The 18,602-nt window shown below is 38.1% G+C and overlaps 1 protein-coding gene across 4 annotated transcripts in view; it reads right to left on the bottom strand.

Moving 5' to 3' along the window:
- Nucleotides 1-18,602, bottom strand: part of PRKAA2 (protein kinase AMP-activated catalytic subunit alpha 2) — a 103,035-nt gene that overhangs the window by 60,653 nt on the left and 23,780 nt on the right. For all 4 annotated transcript variants that reach the window (XM_004368985.2, XM_023730511.1, XM_023730507.1 and 1 more), the window contains exon 2: nt 823-964. In XM_004368985.2, coding sequence (XP_004369042.1) covers nt 823-964 — 142 coding nt within the window. The remainder of the gene's footprint in view (nt 1-822; nt 965-18,602) is intronic.

The raw sequence follows: 18,602 nt of genomic DNA, 5'->3' as shown, positions 1-18,602 counted from the left end.
CAAAAGAAAAAAAAAGGTCAAGAAGGGAGAGGGTTGACATGTTGTGGGTTGTTAACCAACGTCATAAGACAATATGTGTACTACTGTTTCATGAGAAATTATTTGTTTTGTAAGCCTGCACCTGAAGTACAATTAAAAAAAAAACCTTTCTCCAACCTTTAAGACAAAGAATAAAGGTAATTTTCGGTGTCTATCATGCTACATTAATAAGTATTAAGCTGCAGCATTAAGTAATTTGAAGGGATACTGTCACATATATAGTATCTAAATTTTCTATGGGTTGTCTATTTTTATTTATTTTAAATTTAATTAGCTTATTTAATGATCTTTTAATGTTTATTTTATCTTTTAAGTCTGTAACTTGTCTTATTAAAAAAAAAAAATTCATTTGGCTTCCTAAAAGGTTTACTATTAGTAATTACTATTGTAATTCTACACATAATATACTATGGTAGATAATCATTTACATTTACTTTCAATCCTTTCCAAAAATAAAATACCCAGATGCTAATGAAAATTAACTAGAAAAAAATTTAAAAAATGAATCTAAGAATATTAAAGTCTTGGATGACCTTTAAAGTGAATACTAGAGGTGAGTCAACTTCCAATACATAACCAACTTTTAAACAATGACTTTTAATTCTAAGGTAAGAGTGTGCAAAAAAGGATTGATGGAAGTTAAACAAATTAACACCTGCTGACATGAATATGAAAAATGGTATTTTTTCAGAAGGTTAACTAGAGATAATCAATTATTTGTAAATTCATTAAAAAAAATTCAAGACAGTTTTCTCTTTTGGATTATCATACAAAAATACTTACAGTTTGATAATATGAGGATGACGAAAGAGTTTTAGATTTTGAATTTCTCGTTTTATTTTTCCAACAACATCTAAACTGCGAATCTTCTGTCTATTTAAGATTTTAACTGCTACTTTATGGCCTGTCAGTTGATGTTCTCCAACTAAAGGAAAGAAAAAGGAAAAAATTTGCTGTAGTCATAGCAATGTAATCATTTATTCATGCTTCCTCCCACTGCATCCCCGAACTTTTTTACTCATATATACTGCTTTTGTATCACTTATTGCACAGAACTGAAGTTATTTCTTCTCACTTTTGTCTCTTCTACTAGAGTATGCATTCCTTGAGGAGAGAAACTATATCTTAGTCATCTCTGAATCCTCCCTAGCACAGAGAGGTTCATTAAATATTTGTAGAAAGGATTACTGAATTCTACATTCCTACATAAAAATGTAATCAAATTTGGAATATCTTTCAGACAGAACAGAATTTACTGTTTTTTCCTCTTTCTCTTCTTCTGTTTAACGCCAGTCATTGCATTACAGAAGCATAAATGATTGCTGTAATAAATTAAAAACTCATAACTACTTTCATTACTATTTCATCAGAAAATCCACATGTAGCCCCCTCACCCTTTTTTTTTTTTTTTTTTTGCCTTTTCCATAAAGGCTTCCTATTTCTCCGTTTGATGGAATTTCTCTTTCAAACCCTTATAGTATATTTATAAAACATGTCATCTACCATTTTTGTCTATTATAAACAACTGTGTATGTGACAAATCACAGGACATGAGCTATTAGCTCATACCCTCCTTGAATAAGACAGTCAGTACTCATCTGAATCTCCCAGAAAGCATGCAGCACAGTGAAGCACGTAGCTTTGTACATAAAACCAAAAACCAAACCCATTGCTGCCGACTCATTTCTGATTCATAGCGACCCTATAGGACAGAGTTGAACTGCCCCACAGGGTTTCCAAGGAGCAGCTGGTGGATTTGAACTGACGACCTTTTGGTGAGTAGCCAAACACTCAACCACTGCACCATGAGGGCTCCACACAGTAGATAATAAATAAACGTTGCATTACATGAAACAACAGTCCTTCCCCTTTCCTATGACACATTCATGGTATCCATACTAACAGCGATATCCTTAAATACTGTGCTATAGTACAGATTTAAAAAATCCCTATTCAGGGAATGTGATGGTTAATGTTATGTGTCAGCTTGGCTAGGCTTTGATTTCTCAATGGTTTGACAAACACTGGAATGACTGCACTTCCATAATACAATGTAATCACCTCCATGATGTGATCTGATGTGATCATTCAATCAGTTGAAAGGGGAGTTTCCTTTGGGATGTGGCCTGCCTCCAGTATATAAATGGATGTTCCAGCAAGACTCTCTCTCTTTCCCTTTCTTTCTCTCTCTCTCAAACCTGCATTCTTCCTGTCACATGACCTCCAGTTCACGGAATGAAAGCCTGCAGAACTCTTCAGGCTGCCACCTCACTTGAAGATTTTGGGTCGTCAGCCCCTGCAACCACATGAGTCAGCAGAGAAATCTGCAGCCTGCCGCCTTACCCACAGATTTGGTACTTGACAGCACCTACAATTGTGTGAGCCATTTCCCTGAAGTAAATCTCTTTCTCTATATTTATACGCTTCCCTGGTTTTGCTCCTCTAGAGAACCAAGACTAAGACAGGAAGGAAACTGGTCAGCCACTCTCCTATTTCCCTCAATTATTATTCTAAAACGTCACCATTCTCCTAAAAATACCTATTTAACCCTTGATTCCTTTCGACAGACAAACTCACCTTGTATTTTACTGGGGAAAATGAAGTCATTAGGACTGACTTCCCATAACTTCTTGGACATTTATCTTAAAGACTTATATCCACATTCCTTTTTCCTCCAGTTTCAGAGATGTTGTGGCCCTCCTCCCATTCAAGGCCTGTCTTATCAATTTGTACCCTTGAGCCCATCTACACTCTCCTTCTAGTCAAACTTTGTTTTTTCTAATAGCTCCTTCTCTACAATTTATAAACATGTTCAACCCTCTCCCATCTCCCCTCCCCAAAAAACCCGTACCTTTCTCTAGTTTCCAACATTCGCCTCATCAAAATTTCTTAAAGAATAATCTGTATGTATTGTCCTCCACCCTTATCACTATCCCTAAACGCAACTGTGATTTAGTATCTGCCTTCACTGCTCTATTGAAACTGAAGAACCACCAGAGACCCATTAATTATCAAGCCATGTATATTTTTCAATTCTCAGCTTGCTGTAATCTCTGCTACACTGAACACCATTGATCACTCCCTCTTTTTGGTGTCACTGCTCTCTCCTGGTTCTCCTACTAACTCTCAGGTAGTCTTTATTGTGACTTCCTGGCCCTCCACCTGGAGCCCTGGTGGCACAGTGGTTAAGAGCTCGGCTGCTAACCAAGAGGTCAGCAGTTTGAATACACTAGCTGCTCCTTGGAAACCCTGTGGGGCAGTTCTACTCTGTCCTACAGGTTTGCTATGAGTAGGGATAGACTCAACAGCAACAGGTTTGGTTTTGGTTGGTTTTTTAGTCCTCCACCTGCTCTTTAAAAGTTAGTATCTCCAGGTTTCAAATCTAGGCCCAAGATATCCTTTAGAGAGATCATTACACTAATTCACCTCATATAGTTTTAATTATCATCCATATGCCAATGACTCTATCCCCTCCTCAAATTTATTATCTCAAGATTAATATTCCATAAACACCTCAAATTCAACATGTTCCAAACTAAACTCATTCTCCTCTTTCTCCACCAAACTATGTCTCTATTTCATTTGGGGGCACACAGCCTATATGCTAGAAACCAAGGAATCAGCTGATATTACCTTCTAAACATTTCTTAGAGTCAGGTTTCAACTCATTGTAACAAACAATAACAATGATAAAAATGACAATTATTGACATTTATTAAGTGTTTACTTAATAAGCATTATTCTAAGTGTGCTGCTCTGCTGATTTAACTCTATAACATTAAACATTTAGTATTATGAAGTATTATTATCCTTCCTTGTACAAAGACACCTGAGGCACACAGAAGTTAAATAACCAGTTCAAGGTCACATAGTAAGCAGTGGTACAACATGTGACCCCAAGCAGTCTTTGTCAGAGTCAGCATGTTTAATCACAACATAATAATGCCTACCAGTGAGAGCAATCCAAACATAAGTTGGACTGACTTATGAGGAACTGAGTTCCCTGTTATGGAGATTATTTTTACCTTAGTAACTTTCTCAAGCAGTAAAGTATCATCTCAAAAACTTCAGAGAAGCTTGAAAGTTACTTTCCAGCATTTAAAATAAACAAATTGGGAAAAATCAGATTCAAGCAACAAAACTTACAAACATTCCAAAACATATGCTTCCAGGACTCCAAAAAAACATTATTGATTTCAGGAACTTTCTACTCAATGGTTTTTTGATGGCTGGATAGTTTATTAGCAAGTATGACTCTCTCCTAATATACCTGATAGCCTCAATGAATGCTACCAGCACTACAATACCCTTGGCAATACAAGAGGGACAAAAAAAAAAAAAAAACCAAACCTACTGCCATTGAGTCGATTCCAACTCACAGCGACCCTACAGGACAGAGTAGAACCGCCCCATAGAGTTTCCAAGGAGCGCCTGGTGGATTCGAACAGCCAAACTTTCAGTTAACAGCCATAGCTCTTAACCACTATGCCATCAGGGTTTCCATATATATACAACAGGAAAGAAGAGTTTAATTCCTCCATTTCCATATGATAATTAAAATTACTATATACTGAGAACATACATGGTCTTTCCAGATCAAAGAATAAAGTCCAAGGACTCTAACAGCCAAGCAGATGAAGTTTGATTTTTTAATGCCACAACCAAAAAGTGAGTGGATTCAGTCATAAAATAACACAATGATAACGAAGTACTGTGTCTATATCTGAGGAAATACGTGACTCATTTATCTTTATGCATGAAGAATTTTTTCCCCACGAAACTATGACAAATAAATTATCCCTTGAGGCAGTTAAGCACACTGATAAACTATTTGGATATCTGAGGTCAAAAAGAGTCAAATGTATTAATAATTCTTTTTTTTTTTTTTTTAATGAACTATGCTAGCCTCTGGAGCACCAGTGGCACAGTGGATAAACTTAAGGCTGCTAACCAACAGCTCGGCAGTTCGAATCCACCAGCTGCTCCTTGGAAACCCTATGGGGGCAGTTCTACTCTGTCCTATAGGGTTGCTATGAGCCAGAATTGATTCAACAGCAATGGGTTTTGGTTTTTGGTTATGCTAGCCTCTATTACCTAGTAACTCCTTAAGGGAATTAGAATTTCTTCTTGTTGTTGTTGTTAGGTGCCATCACGTTGATTTTTGACTCACAGTGACCCTATGTGACAGAGCAGAAGTGCTCCATAGGACTTTCTAGGCCCCATAGGACTTTTCTTACAGGAGGTCTTTCTCCTGTGGAGCTTCTGGGTGGGTTCGAACCGTCAATCCTTCGGTTAGCAGTCACGATGTTAACCATTGTGGCACCAGGGCTCCTTAGCCACAATTAAATTTAAACAGTTGTCTCACAGTCACATTCCACCTGAAAGCCAAATATTTTCAGAATTCTTATAATAAAACCAGATTTAAGACCAAGAACTCCTTCTGTGTATATTACAGACAAACTTTTCTAAGTTAGTAATTGAAAGAAAAGGCCTGGACTCGTCAAAGTTTTATTGCCAGTCATTTATTCCATCTAGAAACATTAACTGAGTACACTTTACATCCAGGACTAGTGCTGATCAAAGACACATGCAAAGAGCTTTTTAATAGGCCTCCAAGTATTGGGGGGATGAGGAGGGGGAGGAACAACAGCAATAAAGAGCTGAAACAAATTCTGCATGGTATCATATCTGTCTGAAGACTGTTGGGGATACCTTATTTGTAAAGGGAGAACATGGATGAGAAATAAAAATTATTATAAAAACATTAAGGATAAACAAACTTGCCATAATTTACCACTTACATAAATAAATAAACAGATCAATACCTATTTTGACAGTAGTAATAAGGGACATTCATTTTACTAAATAACTATTTAATAAATGTCTACTATGGTAAGCACTATGCTGGGCACTTGGAGTTTAAGTGGTAAACAAAGCAGTTCTGTCAAACACCACCAGTTGTCCCCCAATATCTATTCCACCTTTTGTTCCTAGACATAGAATTCTCAATTTACACCTAACCTCATTGCCACTTAAAATAAAGACTGCACTGCATCCTAGCATCTCTTGGAACTAGATGTGGCATGTTACTGACTATGTTCTGGCTAATGACCCGTAAACAGAAATGCTCCTGGAAGCTTCTCCTTCATCTCTTCCTCCATCCCACAGATTGGAATTCTAATGCCACCATCATAAACCCAAGCCTCTGACACCACTGGGCATGACGACAGTCTGGACCACCCACTCAGACTTTTACAGGAGAACAAAATACTACATCTTATTAAGCCATTCTCATTTTGAAGATTTCTGTCATTCACAGCTGAATCTAATCCTAAATAAATACTTTAGAATACTTTGAACTCAAAAGGCTTGGAACTTAAAATTTCAAACTTACTGAGCAACCATCCATGAATTGATGGAAATATAATTTACAGCCCAAACAATTTCTTAAAGAGCTCTATAAAATTATCACCCATTAGTGGTTCATTTTGTTTTTTTCTGAAATTACAGCCAAATTACACAAAATATTCTCTAAAGTTATGAAATTTGGGGGTGGGGGGAATCCAGACTTATCCCAACTATACCTTTTGCAATTTTACATTTGATAAGGTAAAGAAATGTCATACAGATATTGCTCTAGAATGCAGAAATAAGGATAATCAATAGAAATTCTTTCAAATGAGTCACTGGCTCCATGAAACCTCTCCTACTCTCCCCTCTCACCATTCCAGTGTATATTGAAAATGCTCCTTATAATATAACTACTGCACCCTAAATATACTTCTTTCACAGGATGTATAACATTATTTAACATTTACTTGATCATCAGTTCATTTCTCAATACTGGATTGAAGTAAGCCAGGAAAAGGAGGCATAGAGAGGCTAAGAATTTGTCCATGGTCACTCAGCTAGTCAGTGGCAGGGCAGGGATTTAATCCTAGGCAGTGTGTCTCCAGAGTCAGCACACTTAACTGCACCTTCCAGTATTCAAACAGAGGAAGCTCAACAATTTGTCAGGATTACCATAAGATAAATTCCTGCATTAAGTAACAGGTTGGACAAGATAAGTCTAAATTCCCCTTGCAAGTCTAAGATTTTCTAATTATATCCCCAAGGATCATTCCACACTGAACAGTTTAAAGCTTTTAAGCCACTCTAGCCTCTTGATGATTTTAGTTGCCATTTTCTGGATGCTTTCCAGCTCCGACACACTTAATGCACAAAATGCAGGACTTCATACAGCTATACTATGTAATTGGAAATACATAACTATTTTGTACAAAGATTATAATTTTTCAAATTTCCAATATCATTCCCAGTGAAGCCGAGCATTTTTTACCACAAGCAAAAATCCTATAATTCTATGAAGCATAGTTTTGAATACTTCTCTTCCTATAAATTATTCTTTATTAATTCATATAAAAATTCCTCATTCAATTTTAATATTTCATATAACTTAGAATTTATTATATCTAATAACATGAAAACAAGAAAAGATTAAAAAACAAATTACTGTTTATTTTAGGCCTGAATTATAACCTATTTATCTACATGGATCAAACAAAGTAAAGAGTTGTGAAAAATGTCCCTTTGCCGTAAAGGCTACAGACTATTACATAACACTGTGAACTATGTCTGGGAAGAGAAAGCTTTAGTTCACAAAAAGAATCTAACTCTTTATTTAATTTTATATACTCCACAGGACCAGTAGCTGCATGTGGTATTCCTTACGCTTATGCAGAGTCCCTGACTTGTATACAAAGTAGTCATATTCTCAAAACTGTTTTGTCAGCTACATTTTTGGCACTGGAAAGATATTTTTTCTCAGTAGAATTCAAGATGTTATGTGGCCAGGAAATTATTAGCCTATATAAGTAACACCAAGTCTCTCTATCACCACAGTACCAAACATAGCTGGAGGAAGTTTCTTAAAAATATTCAGGTCATATTTGGGCTGGTCTGACTTAAAATTTAGGCTACCAAAAAAAAGTACATTAAATTCTTCAGGAGGGACTCCCAGTGAAGGCATAGGAGAGAATGCAGTGAGATGGGCACCATCCTTCAGTATGCTACAGTTGATCTGTAATACAGGTCTTTTCTCGGAAGCACGCACAAACTTCAGGTAGCAAGCTTCAGGGTGAGTTGTAGCAGGGGGATATTTAATGAAAGTTAATAATTCTTTCCCACAAATCTGGGAAGGACAACTAGTAGGTGTATATCTATGTATGCACACATATTAACCGTATTTTCTAGCTGCTGTAAAATGATGTTTTAACATTCACACCAAGTAAACCTTCTCCACCCATGTCTGTATACTTAGATAAAAGTTCCTTTAGTTTCCCTCTGGTAAGTGCCCCAAGTTCCAAGGCAGGAGTTTCAAATACAGCTGACCAATAATACCATCTTCTCCACCCTGTATTGTAACCTCTCTCTACCATGTTTCCTGTGAAAAACATAATAAAGGTGCTTCCCCACAGGCCTGCCCATCTCTGACTTGTGACTGCCCCGTGTTTTCCCTGTGTGATCCTGCTGAGCATGCTGTGACCACAAGAGACTGTGAGTATAATAAATCTTTGAATGTTTCCAGCTTCCCTCTTGATTCACGTTGAACACTGTCATACCTCAAACATTACTATTATACCAAGTTAAGACACTATGTTAAGTATGTTACCTATAATATTTCATTTAGCTTTGTAACAATCCTGTGAGGAAATTTTATAGATGAGGAAACTGAGGCTTAGAGAAATTTAAAAAACTAAAACCAAACCAAACCACCATTGGCGGTGGGTCGATTCTGACTCATAGCGACCCTAGAGGACAGAGTAGAACTGCCCCATAGGGTTCCCAAGGAGCAGCTGGTAGATTCAAACTGCCAACCTTTTGTTTAGTGGCCGTAACTCTTAACCACTGCACCACCAGGGCTCCAAACTAGTAATGGACAAAAACAGTATTTAAATACAGGTCTGTCTGATTCTAAAGCCTAGGTTCTTAGTGATTCTACTATACTGCATCTGATGGTTACCCAACAAAAGTTTTAAATCATAATGTCTAAAATAATATTATACTAAAAGTACTACAGAACTTAACTGCCATATGTAACAATAACTTGGAGTGGAGGGAAGGAGACTGAGACTTTGAAGATGAGATTTTAGACATAGCTCTCTTAGTTACAGTGGAATTCTTGGCTATGACAGTTACAAGGTTCCTCTCATGGCTCTAATAGTCAAACGCCAGACTGTGAAAGAGACCTTGGGGTAAAGGAGTGGGGAAAAGAAGCTGGAGGGTGCAGGAGTGATAGAAGTAGGAAATGAGGATGGATATATTGTGGGCCTTGAGGGAAGGCACATTTATCAGTCCTCAGTCAGCTCTACAATCTCTTCTTCTATAGACCCCAGGATTAGAAACTCTTCTCTTTCCACTGATAACTGCTTTTGACCAGTGTCTATACTTCATGAAATACTTCAGTAGCAAGAAAAGTAAGTCTTCTGTATACCCTCCAGATGCAAGTAAGGCAAGCTGATTGAAATTAAAAACAAGGGAAAGATTCAAGAATTTTTATGATGGTATTGGACAAAAGTTCTAGGATTCAGGACAAAACGGAGTACCACACAGAACAGAGACTCCACCGATATAGGGAAGCTGGAGCCTATCCTATACTCATAGTATGTTCTGTACTTATTTGGAAAATTAGGATAAGGAGGTAATTAGAACAACGTATGTAATATTGGAGGGCTTCATAAAGTTTTATAGATATATTACAACTAACCAGTTGGCCTTGAGTCAACTCTGATTCATGGCAACCCCATGTGTATTGAGTAGTATACTGTGTTCCATAAGGTTTTTAATGGCTGATTTTTCAGAAGTAAACTGCCAGGCCTTTCTTTTGAGGTGCTTCAGGGTTGTCTCGAACCTCCAATCTTTCGGTTAGCAGCTGAGAGCATTAACGGTTTGCACAACCCAGGGACACATACAATACTTATGTAATAAACATACAGGCCTCCGCCCACCTCTTGAGGGTCATCTTTCACCGTTCTCTCACCTCAAATGTTATATTTCAGTCATTTAGAACTACTTGGAATTTCCAGTAAGGACTGTACTTTCTCTCATTTCTAGGCCCAACACATGCCTAGCTCATAATACGCATTCAGTAAATTTTAGTAGAATTTTTATCAGTGAAATAAATCAACGCTGCTAAATATGTAAAACACTTGTTTCTCCAGACCCAAATCTCCCAATGCTTCACCTATCTAGGTCTCATTAGTCCTTCAAAATTCAGCTCAAGTACAATTTCTTCCAGTAGCATTCCCTAACCACCATCATCCCTACACTTTCACTCATTCCAAAATCTCAACTGTCTGGATTAAGTGACTCTCCAAAGTACTCCCACAGTTCCTCTCCCTAACGGCACTTAACATCAAGTAGTGTAATTACCTATTTTGTCGTTGTTGTTATTAATCTCCCTCTTTAAATCGACCAGTTCCTTCAGAGGAACGTCTGTGTCTCATTTATCTTTGCATTCTCAGCACATGGCACAGTGCCTGACATATAACTGATGTTCAGTAGCTATTTATTTAATGTATGGATGAAATGCACAACTGTCAGTAATATTCTGGTTGCTTGCATATATGATGTAGGTTTCATACTGTACTAGTACTGCTGCTTTAGAATTTGAGAGGGGAATGCAAATTGGCTGTGGTAATCACTCTTATATCTAAAATAAACCAACAAATACCTGTCAAAGAAGAGGCATTATCTATACAGCCAAAGTCACAAGGAATCCTGTGTGGTACTGGATTCCAGGAGCTCCTAAATATGGAAAAGTATTGACAGAAGAAAGAGACCATCAGCCCCAAGACTATAATTTATTGGAAGTCTATGCATTACTCAAATGGAAAAAACTATGTTTTTCAGTAAAACAAACTTGGAAAAGCGATCTAGATAGCCAACAAGCATATGAAAAGGTATCAACGGAATGTAAATTAAAACCACAAAGCAATACAGTATCAAACCCACCAGAACAGCTGCAATAAAAAAGACAATACCAAGTATTGGTGCCGATACAGAGCAACCAGAACTTTCATTATGTTGCTGCTGGGAATGGAAATGAGTGCTGTTAAAGAAAATGGAGGCCCAAACTGGATCCTGATGGCACAGTGGATAAGCACCCAGCTGCTAACCAAAAGACTGGTAGTTCTAATCCACCAGCTGCTCCTTGGAAACCCTATGGGGCAGTTCTACTCTGTCCTATAAGGTTGCTATGAGTCATAATCGACTCAACGGCAACGAGTTTGGTTTGGTTGAGGCCCAAACTGGCAGATTCTTCTAAGTGTATAGGAAAGTTCACAGAGGTCACTGACTATTATGGGATGTACCCCCCTCAAAAAAGATAAAAAGAAATAGGAGACTTCCAGCAAAATGCCACTCTAGGCAGAAGCACCACACAGTCCCTCCACAGCAAAGATCCGAAAAACTAAGCCGAACAGAGAAAACAACAATCCTGAAACCCTAAAACATCAAATGAAGAGATAAAGAACTCAGCCAAGCACCAAATGGAGTGAGAAAACTGATGGAGAGGGAAGAGAGATTCATGCAAAGGTCCCCTACCAGCTAACACAGCGTGGATCCGCCATCTTGGACTCCTATCAGAGACCAGCAAAGGGGGTACGAGAAAGCAGCTTCACGGAGCTTCCAGCGGGAGACAAAACAACCGGTTCTTGGGATATGAGAAGTCTTCAGCCTTCCACCTGAACTTCAGATTTTGGATTTGCTGTCTCCCTCAACCCCATGAGCCAACAGCCTGCCACCAGTCCTACAGATTTTGGGTTTATCAGCCCTTGCAACCACGAGAACCAAAAGAAACCTTGCTGCCTAACCCACTGATTTGGGACTTGCCAGCCTCCACAATTGTGTGAGCCATTTCCTTGAAGTAAATCTCTTTACATATACTTATATATATACTTCACTGGTTTTGCTTCTCTAGAGAACCCAGTATAAGACAACATGATTAAGGGCATCTATGAAAAACCAACTGCCAACATTATACTCAATAGAGAAAGACTGAGAGCCTTCCCTTGAAAAGAGGAATGAGATGGGGATTCCCTCTCTCACCACTTCTATTGAATATTGTTCTGGAATTCCGAGCCAGAGAAAAAAATGCAAGAAAATAAATAAATAAAAGATGTACAAATTGGAAAAAAAAAAAAAGATAAAAAGAAATAATGTGCAGACTCAGTGACCACGAAGCCGTGCAGATTTCCCTTTGTGACAAAGACATCTGTTAACCTTAAACTAGCTCAGAGTTTATCTTATGCAAATAATTTAACTTTAGGTAATTATCTTGCTTTCTGACAGATAATTCTAAAACTTTAGATTTTCTGAGTAGTTGAGGAGCCTTTATTATTTTAAAACTTTTGGAGTACACCTGAGGATTTGTGCAAATGAATTGGGACTGGCCAGACCACAGAGACCACCAGAAACCTGATCTCAGCTGATTTCAGGAAGAGGACACAATTCAATCAATCATGTTAAGATTAGCCAAAAACTAATTTTCCACTCTATTTCCTCCTTAAAATCTCACTGTAACTGGCCAGAAGTGAATCATCTGGTGCTTGGTGCTTGTTTGTTTGTGAACACAGAGGTCTCCCTGTATGCATACAGATTAAGTGCTCAAATAAACCCTGTTGTTGTTGTTGTTAGGTGCCATCTGCTGTTGTTGTTAGATGCCCGGTTCCGACTCATAGTGACCTTACGTACAACAGAATGAAACACTGCTCAGTCCCGCACCATCTTCACAATCATCGCCATGTTTAAACCCATTGTTGCAGCCTCAGTGTGAATCCATCTCCTCCAGGTTCTTCCTCTTTGTGTCCAATCCCCTACCTTATCAAGCATGATGTCCTTCTCCAGGGACGGGTCCCTCCTGATAACATGTTCAAAGGTGTGTGAGCTGAAGTCTGGCCATCCTCGCTTCCAAAGAGCACTCCGGGTGTACTTCTTCCAAGACAGACTTGTTCTTCTGGAAGCCCATGGTATATTCAATATTCTTCACCAACACCACAATTCATTGTCCAGCTTTCACATCCGTACGAGGCGACTGAAAATACCATCATCTGGGTCAGGTACATCTTAGTCCTCAAACTGACATCCTTGTTTTCCAACACTTTAAAGAGGTCTTTTGCAGCACATTTGCCCAACATAATATGTCATTTGATTTCTTGACTGCTGCTTCCATGTGCATTGATTGTGGATCGAAGTAAAAGGAAATCCTTGACAACTTCAATATTTTCTCCATTTATCATGATGTTGCTTATTGATCCAGTTGTGAGGATTTTTGTTTTCTTTATGGTGAGGTGTAATCCATACTGAAGGCTGTAGTCTTTGATCTTCATCAGTAAGTGCTTCCAGTCCTCTTCACTTTCAGAAAGCAAGGTTGTGTCATCTGCGTATCGCAGGTTGTTAATGAGTCCTCCTCTAATCCTGATGCTGCATTCGTCTTCATATAATCCAGCTCTTGGATTATTTGCTCAGCATACAGACTGAATAAGTATGGTGAAAGGATACAACCCTGATGAACAACTTAATGATTTTAAACCACACAGTACACCCTTGTTTTGCTCAAACAACTGCCTCTTGGTCTATGGACAGGTTCCAAAAGGGCACAATTAAGTGTTCTGGAATTCCCATTCCTTGCAGTGTTATCCATAACTTGTTATGATCCACACAGTCAAATGCCTTTGCATTGTCAATAAAACACAGGTAAACATCTTTCTGGTATTCTCTGCTTTCAGACAAGATCCATCTGACATCAACAATGATATCCCTCATTCCACATTTTCTTCTGAATCCAGCTTCATTTTCTGGCAGTTCCCTGTCAGTGTACTGCTGCAATGCTTTTTGAATTATCTTCAGCAAAATTTTACTTGTGTGTAATATTAATGATATTGTTTGATAATTTCTGCATTCTGTTGGGTCATCTTTCTTTGGAATGGGCACAAATATGAATCTTTTACAGTCAGTTGGCCAGGCAGCTGTCTTCCAAATTTCTTGGTATAGATGAGTGAGCACTTCCAGAGCTACATTCATTCGAACATCTCAATTGGTATTCCATCAATTCCTGGTGCTTTGTTTTTCACCAGTGCCTTTAGTGCAGCTTGGACTTCTTCCTTCAGTACCATCAGCTCTTAATCATATGCCACCTCCTGAAATAGTTGAATGTCATCCAATTCTTTTTGGTACAGTGACTCTGTGTATTCCTTCCATCTTCTTTTAATGCTTCCTGCATCATTCAACATTTTGCGCATAGAATCCTTCAATATTGCAACTCAAGGCTTGAATGTTTTCTTCAGTTCTTTTAGCTTGAGAAATGATGAGTATGTTCTTCCCTTTTGGTTTTCTAACTCCAGGTCTTTACACATTTCATTATAATACTTTGTCTTCTCTAGCCGCCCTTTAAAATATTCTGCTCAGCTCTTTTATTTCATCATTTCTTCCCTTCTCTTTAGCTACCCTGTATTCAAAAGCAAGTTTCAGAGTCTCTTCTGAAATCCACTTTGGTCTTTTCTTTCTTTCCTGTGTTTTTTTAATGATCTTTTGCTTTCCTCAAGTATGATGTCCCTGATGTTACCTAACAGCTCATCTGGTTTTCGATCACTAGTGCTCAGTCCGTCAAATCTATTCTTGAGATGGTCTCCAAATTCAGGTGGGATATACTCAAGGTTGTACTTTGACTCTCCTGGACTTGTTTTAACTTTCTTCAGCTTCAACTTGAACTTATATATGAGCAAATAATGGTCTGTTCCACAGTCAGCCCCTGGTCTTGTTCTGACTGATGATATTGAGCTTCTCCATCATCTCCTTCCATAGATGTAGTCAATTTGATTCCTATGCAGTCCATCTGGTGAGGTCTACCTGTATAGTCACCATTTATATTGTTGAAAAAAGGTATTTCCAATGAATAGGTGGTTGGTGTTGCAAAATTCTATCACGCAATCTCCAGCGCCATTTCTATCACCAAGGCCGTATTTTCCAACTACTGATCCTTCTTTTTTATTTCCAACTTTCGCATTCCAATCACCAGTAATTATCAATGCATCTTGATTGCATGTTTGATCGATTTCAGACTGCAGAAGTTGGTAAAAAAAAAAAACCTTCAATTTCCTCATCTTTGGCATTAGTGGCTGGTGCATAAATTTGAATGATAGTCACGTTAACTGGTCTTCCTTGTAGGCATATGGATATTTCCTATCACTGACAGCATTGTACTTCAAGCTAGATCTTGAAATATTTTATTGACAATAACGTGATGCCATTCCTCTTCAATCTGTCATTCCCAGCATAGTAGACCATCCGATTTTCCTAATCAAAATGGCCCATACCAGTCCATTTCAGCTCACTAATGCCTAAGATACAGATCTTCACGTGTTCCATTTCATTTTTGACAACTTCCAATTTTCCTAGGTTCATACTTCCTACATTCCACATTCCAAATATTAATGGATGTTTGCAACTGTTTCCTCTCATTCTGAGTCATGCCACCTCAGCAAATGTAGGTCCTAAAAGCTTGACTCCACCCATGTCATTAAGGTCCTCTCTACTTTGAGGAGGCAGCTCTTTCCCAGTCATATTTTGAGTTGCCTTCCAACCCGAGGGGTTCATCTTCTGGCACTAAATCTATGTTCCGTTGTTATTCATAAAGTTTTCACTGGCCGATTTTTTCAGAAGTAGACCACCAGATCCTTCCTCCCAGTCTGTCTTAGACTGGAAGCTTAGCTGAAACCTGTCCACCATGGGTGACCCTGCTGTTACTGAAATCGGGTGGCATAGCTTCCAGCATCACAGCAACTCGCAAGCCACCACAGTACAACAAACTGACAGACGAGTGGTGGACTTGCCCTTTAATGTTATGTAAATTGGCTCTCACTTTGAAATGACTGATCCAATCCTTACTCGCAAAAAGTTCTTCATCACAATCATCTTTACTTGCTGCACATGCAACTTTTAAATCACTGAAAAGTCTTCGAGCCTTTTCTTGCACTAAAGTAAGGCTAAATAAGAACCATATACACTGGAGCCCTGGTGGAGCACTGGTTAAGAACTTGGCTGCTAACCACAAGGTCAGTAGTTCTGTCCACCAGCCACTCCTTGGGAACCCTATGGGGCAGTTCTTCTCTGTCCTATAGGGTCACTATAAGTCTGAATCAACTTCACGGCAATGGGCGTGTTTGGGCTCCTATTCCGACTTACCTACAAATATGACTTAAAGATTCTTATGAATGGATTTTGTTTGTAACCTGGGAACTGCCTGTATATGAGCAGTTTTGGAAGTCTGTTCCTTGGTAAATCAACCCTTTGTTCTAACTGGAGATAAGGTGCATGAATCAGCTGTGCCTTAGACAGCCTTCTGACAGGAACCTCAGTTTAGATGTAGTTGTTTTAGGGATTCTAAGCAGAAGCTCCTTTTGTTCTCACTATCGAGCTGCATGTTTCTTGGAAGTGGGCTGATTTTACCAGGAGTAACTTGAGCTTGCAGTGGCTACTTTGAGGAACTTGTTTGGTTCCTGAGTTTCATTATTGGTTCCCATTTGCTTCGTCTTTTTCATCTTTGTTTACTGTCTTTTGGGTCACTGTTTTGTGTTGTGCCATTTAAAGTGTCGTTTGTCATAAAAAGGAGAATTATAAGGTAGAACACAGTCATACGCCTTATAAGGCTGTTGTCGAACTGGTCTCACTCACCGGCAACTTTACTGTTCTCAAAAGACCACTTGGACAAACTTTGCTGTGGGTCACTTATAAAATTGGATGAGGTTCTCCTTCCAACTCGTTTTTATCCTGTGAGTTTGGCTTTCAACAAGAGAGAGTATTCTCTCTGGTTTTCCGCCTGCTGGGGAACACGGATTGTTGGGTGTGTGTCTGGAGGCAGCCCACCATCAGGCTGGGGACCCAAGACATGAGGTGCATAAGCACTACATTCTTACCAATCATTGCCAGCTCTCATGAGGTCAGTTAAGTCTCAATCCTCTCTTCCAGGAAAAACTGCTTCTTACATGTTCTCTTATTCTTAATTTTCACCTATCTTTCTAAATGGCATAATTTCACCTGGCATAATTTGGGCCTTCAATAACTAGTTTGGAGAACTTTTCTTTTTTTTCATTTAAGAGGTGCACTAGAAAAAACGGGATCCCGCACATCACCAAAAAAAAAAGGGTATTAATTTGCCTCTCTGAAAGATTCTTCAAAGCACGCAGACGACAGGGTTAAATCCCTGACTTCAAGAGTATTTACTGTTAGTCTTTCCACTCCTCTATCTGTCTGTATGTATGTTATGTATGTATATGTAATATTTTCCTACCTGTGGATGGTAATACCAAATTAAACTATGACATCACTTCAAGAAGCTCTATTCTGATTGGTTTAGAGACAAATAAGCAGTTATATAAATTGAATAGTCCTAATGGTCCCAGAAATTAAAAAAAGGTGAGTTTGTTCTAACAAAAGTTTACTTCAACAGTAATTGTGCTTTGTAATACGCCAGCTTAAAGACCGTTTCCAAGTTCTTTTTGGTAACTTAAAGTCTTGGACTTAGGCTAGATTGAGTATGCGGGATGTGTTTTGTTAAGGGAAAAGAGAGTAATTTTGTCCTAAAATAAAAAGACTAGCTTTCTCATTTCAGAATGAGAAAGGGAGAAGTGTAGGACAAAACTTGAATAGGTAACAGGAAGTTGTAAAAGGTTTGTGAAAAAGGAATGTTACTTCTTATAGTCAAAGATAACTAACATTTGATAGGTCTATTTCTAAGAGTTTTAAAGAGTTTTAGTATCAAATAATATACAAAGCTAGAATTTGGTTTTCTCTGTTAAAATGACAAAATTTTCTTTAATCACTGGGTTCCTCTTAGTAAGAGGTTATAAAAGGTTATCTTTAACTTCTGCATAATCTTCCTGGAAGGCAAAGATTCTGGGTCTTATTAGAATAAATTTCTGAGCTTGTGTTGACCTTACCATGTCCTTGACTGTTAAAGAGAATCAAGTCTTCTTTTGAAAGAGCTAAGGTCCTTCATAGTTATGTTACCTCTTATATTTTACTTTTAAAATCTTCTTATTGTCATTTTGGCTAAATACATATTCAAGTATTACTTCTCAGTGTTGTGTGATCCTATTTAACCAAATGTTAAAACTCCAGACAACTTTTGATATTTTGCCCTCCCAAATTCTACATAATCCTAAATTATATCTTTTATACCTAAAATCTTGTCTTTGAAATTTCCCAGAGGGCTCCTGAGAGTTACAAAAAGATTTGTTTTCTGCCACTTTGTAAAGATAAAAGCACTAGAAATAATCAGGTTTATTTGATACAAGTTGCATGAGAAGTATTATCCATTCAGAAGATACACCTAATTTTCCTTAGGTTAAAATCTGTATGTGTGGAATGTTATTAATATATTTCAGAAACTGGATAAAGTTCCAAGAGATTTGTCAGTGCCATCACTGTCCATATATGTTCTGGTGATGCTTTTCCTGATATTAGACAACAAGAGTATATAGTATTATCAGTAAAAATTCAGTGTT

This window comes from Trichechus manatus, unplaced genomic scaffold (assembly GCF_000243295.1).
Source record: "Trichechus manatus latirostris isolate Lorelei unplaced genomic scaffold, TriManLat1.0 scaffold00003, whole genome shotgun sequence".
NCBI lineage: Eukaryota > Metazoa > Chordata > Mammalia > Sirenia > Trichechidae > Trichechus > Trichechus manatus.
Note: the sequence above shows the minus strand (reverse complement) of the source record. Positions and strands in the feature narration are given on the sequence as shown.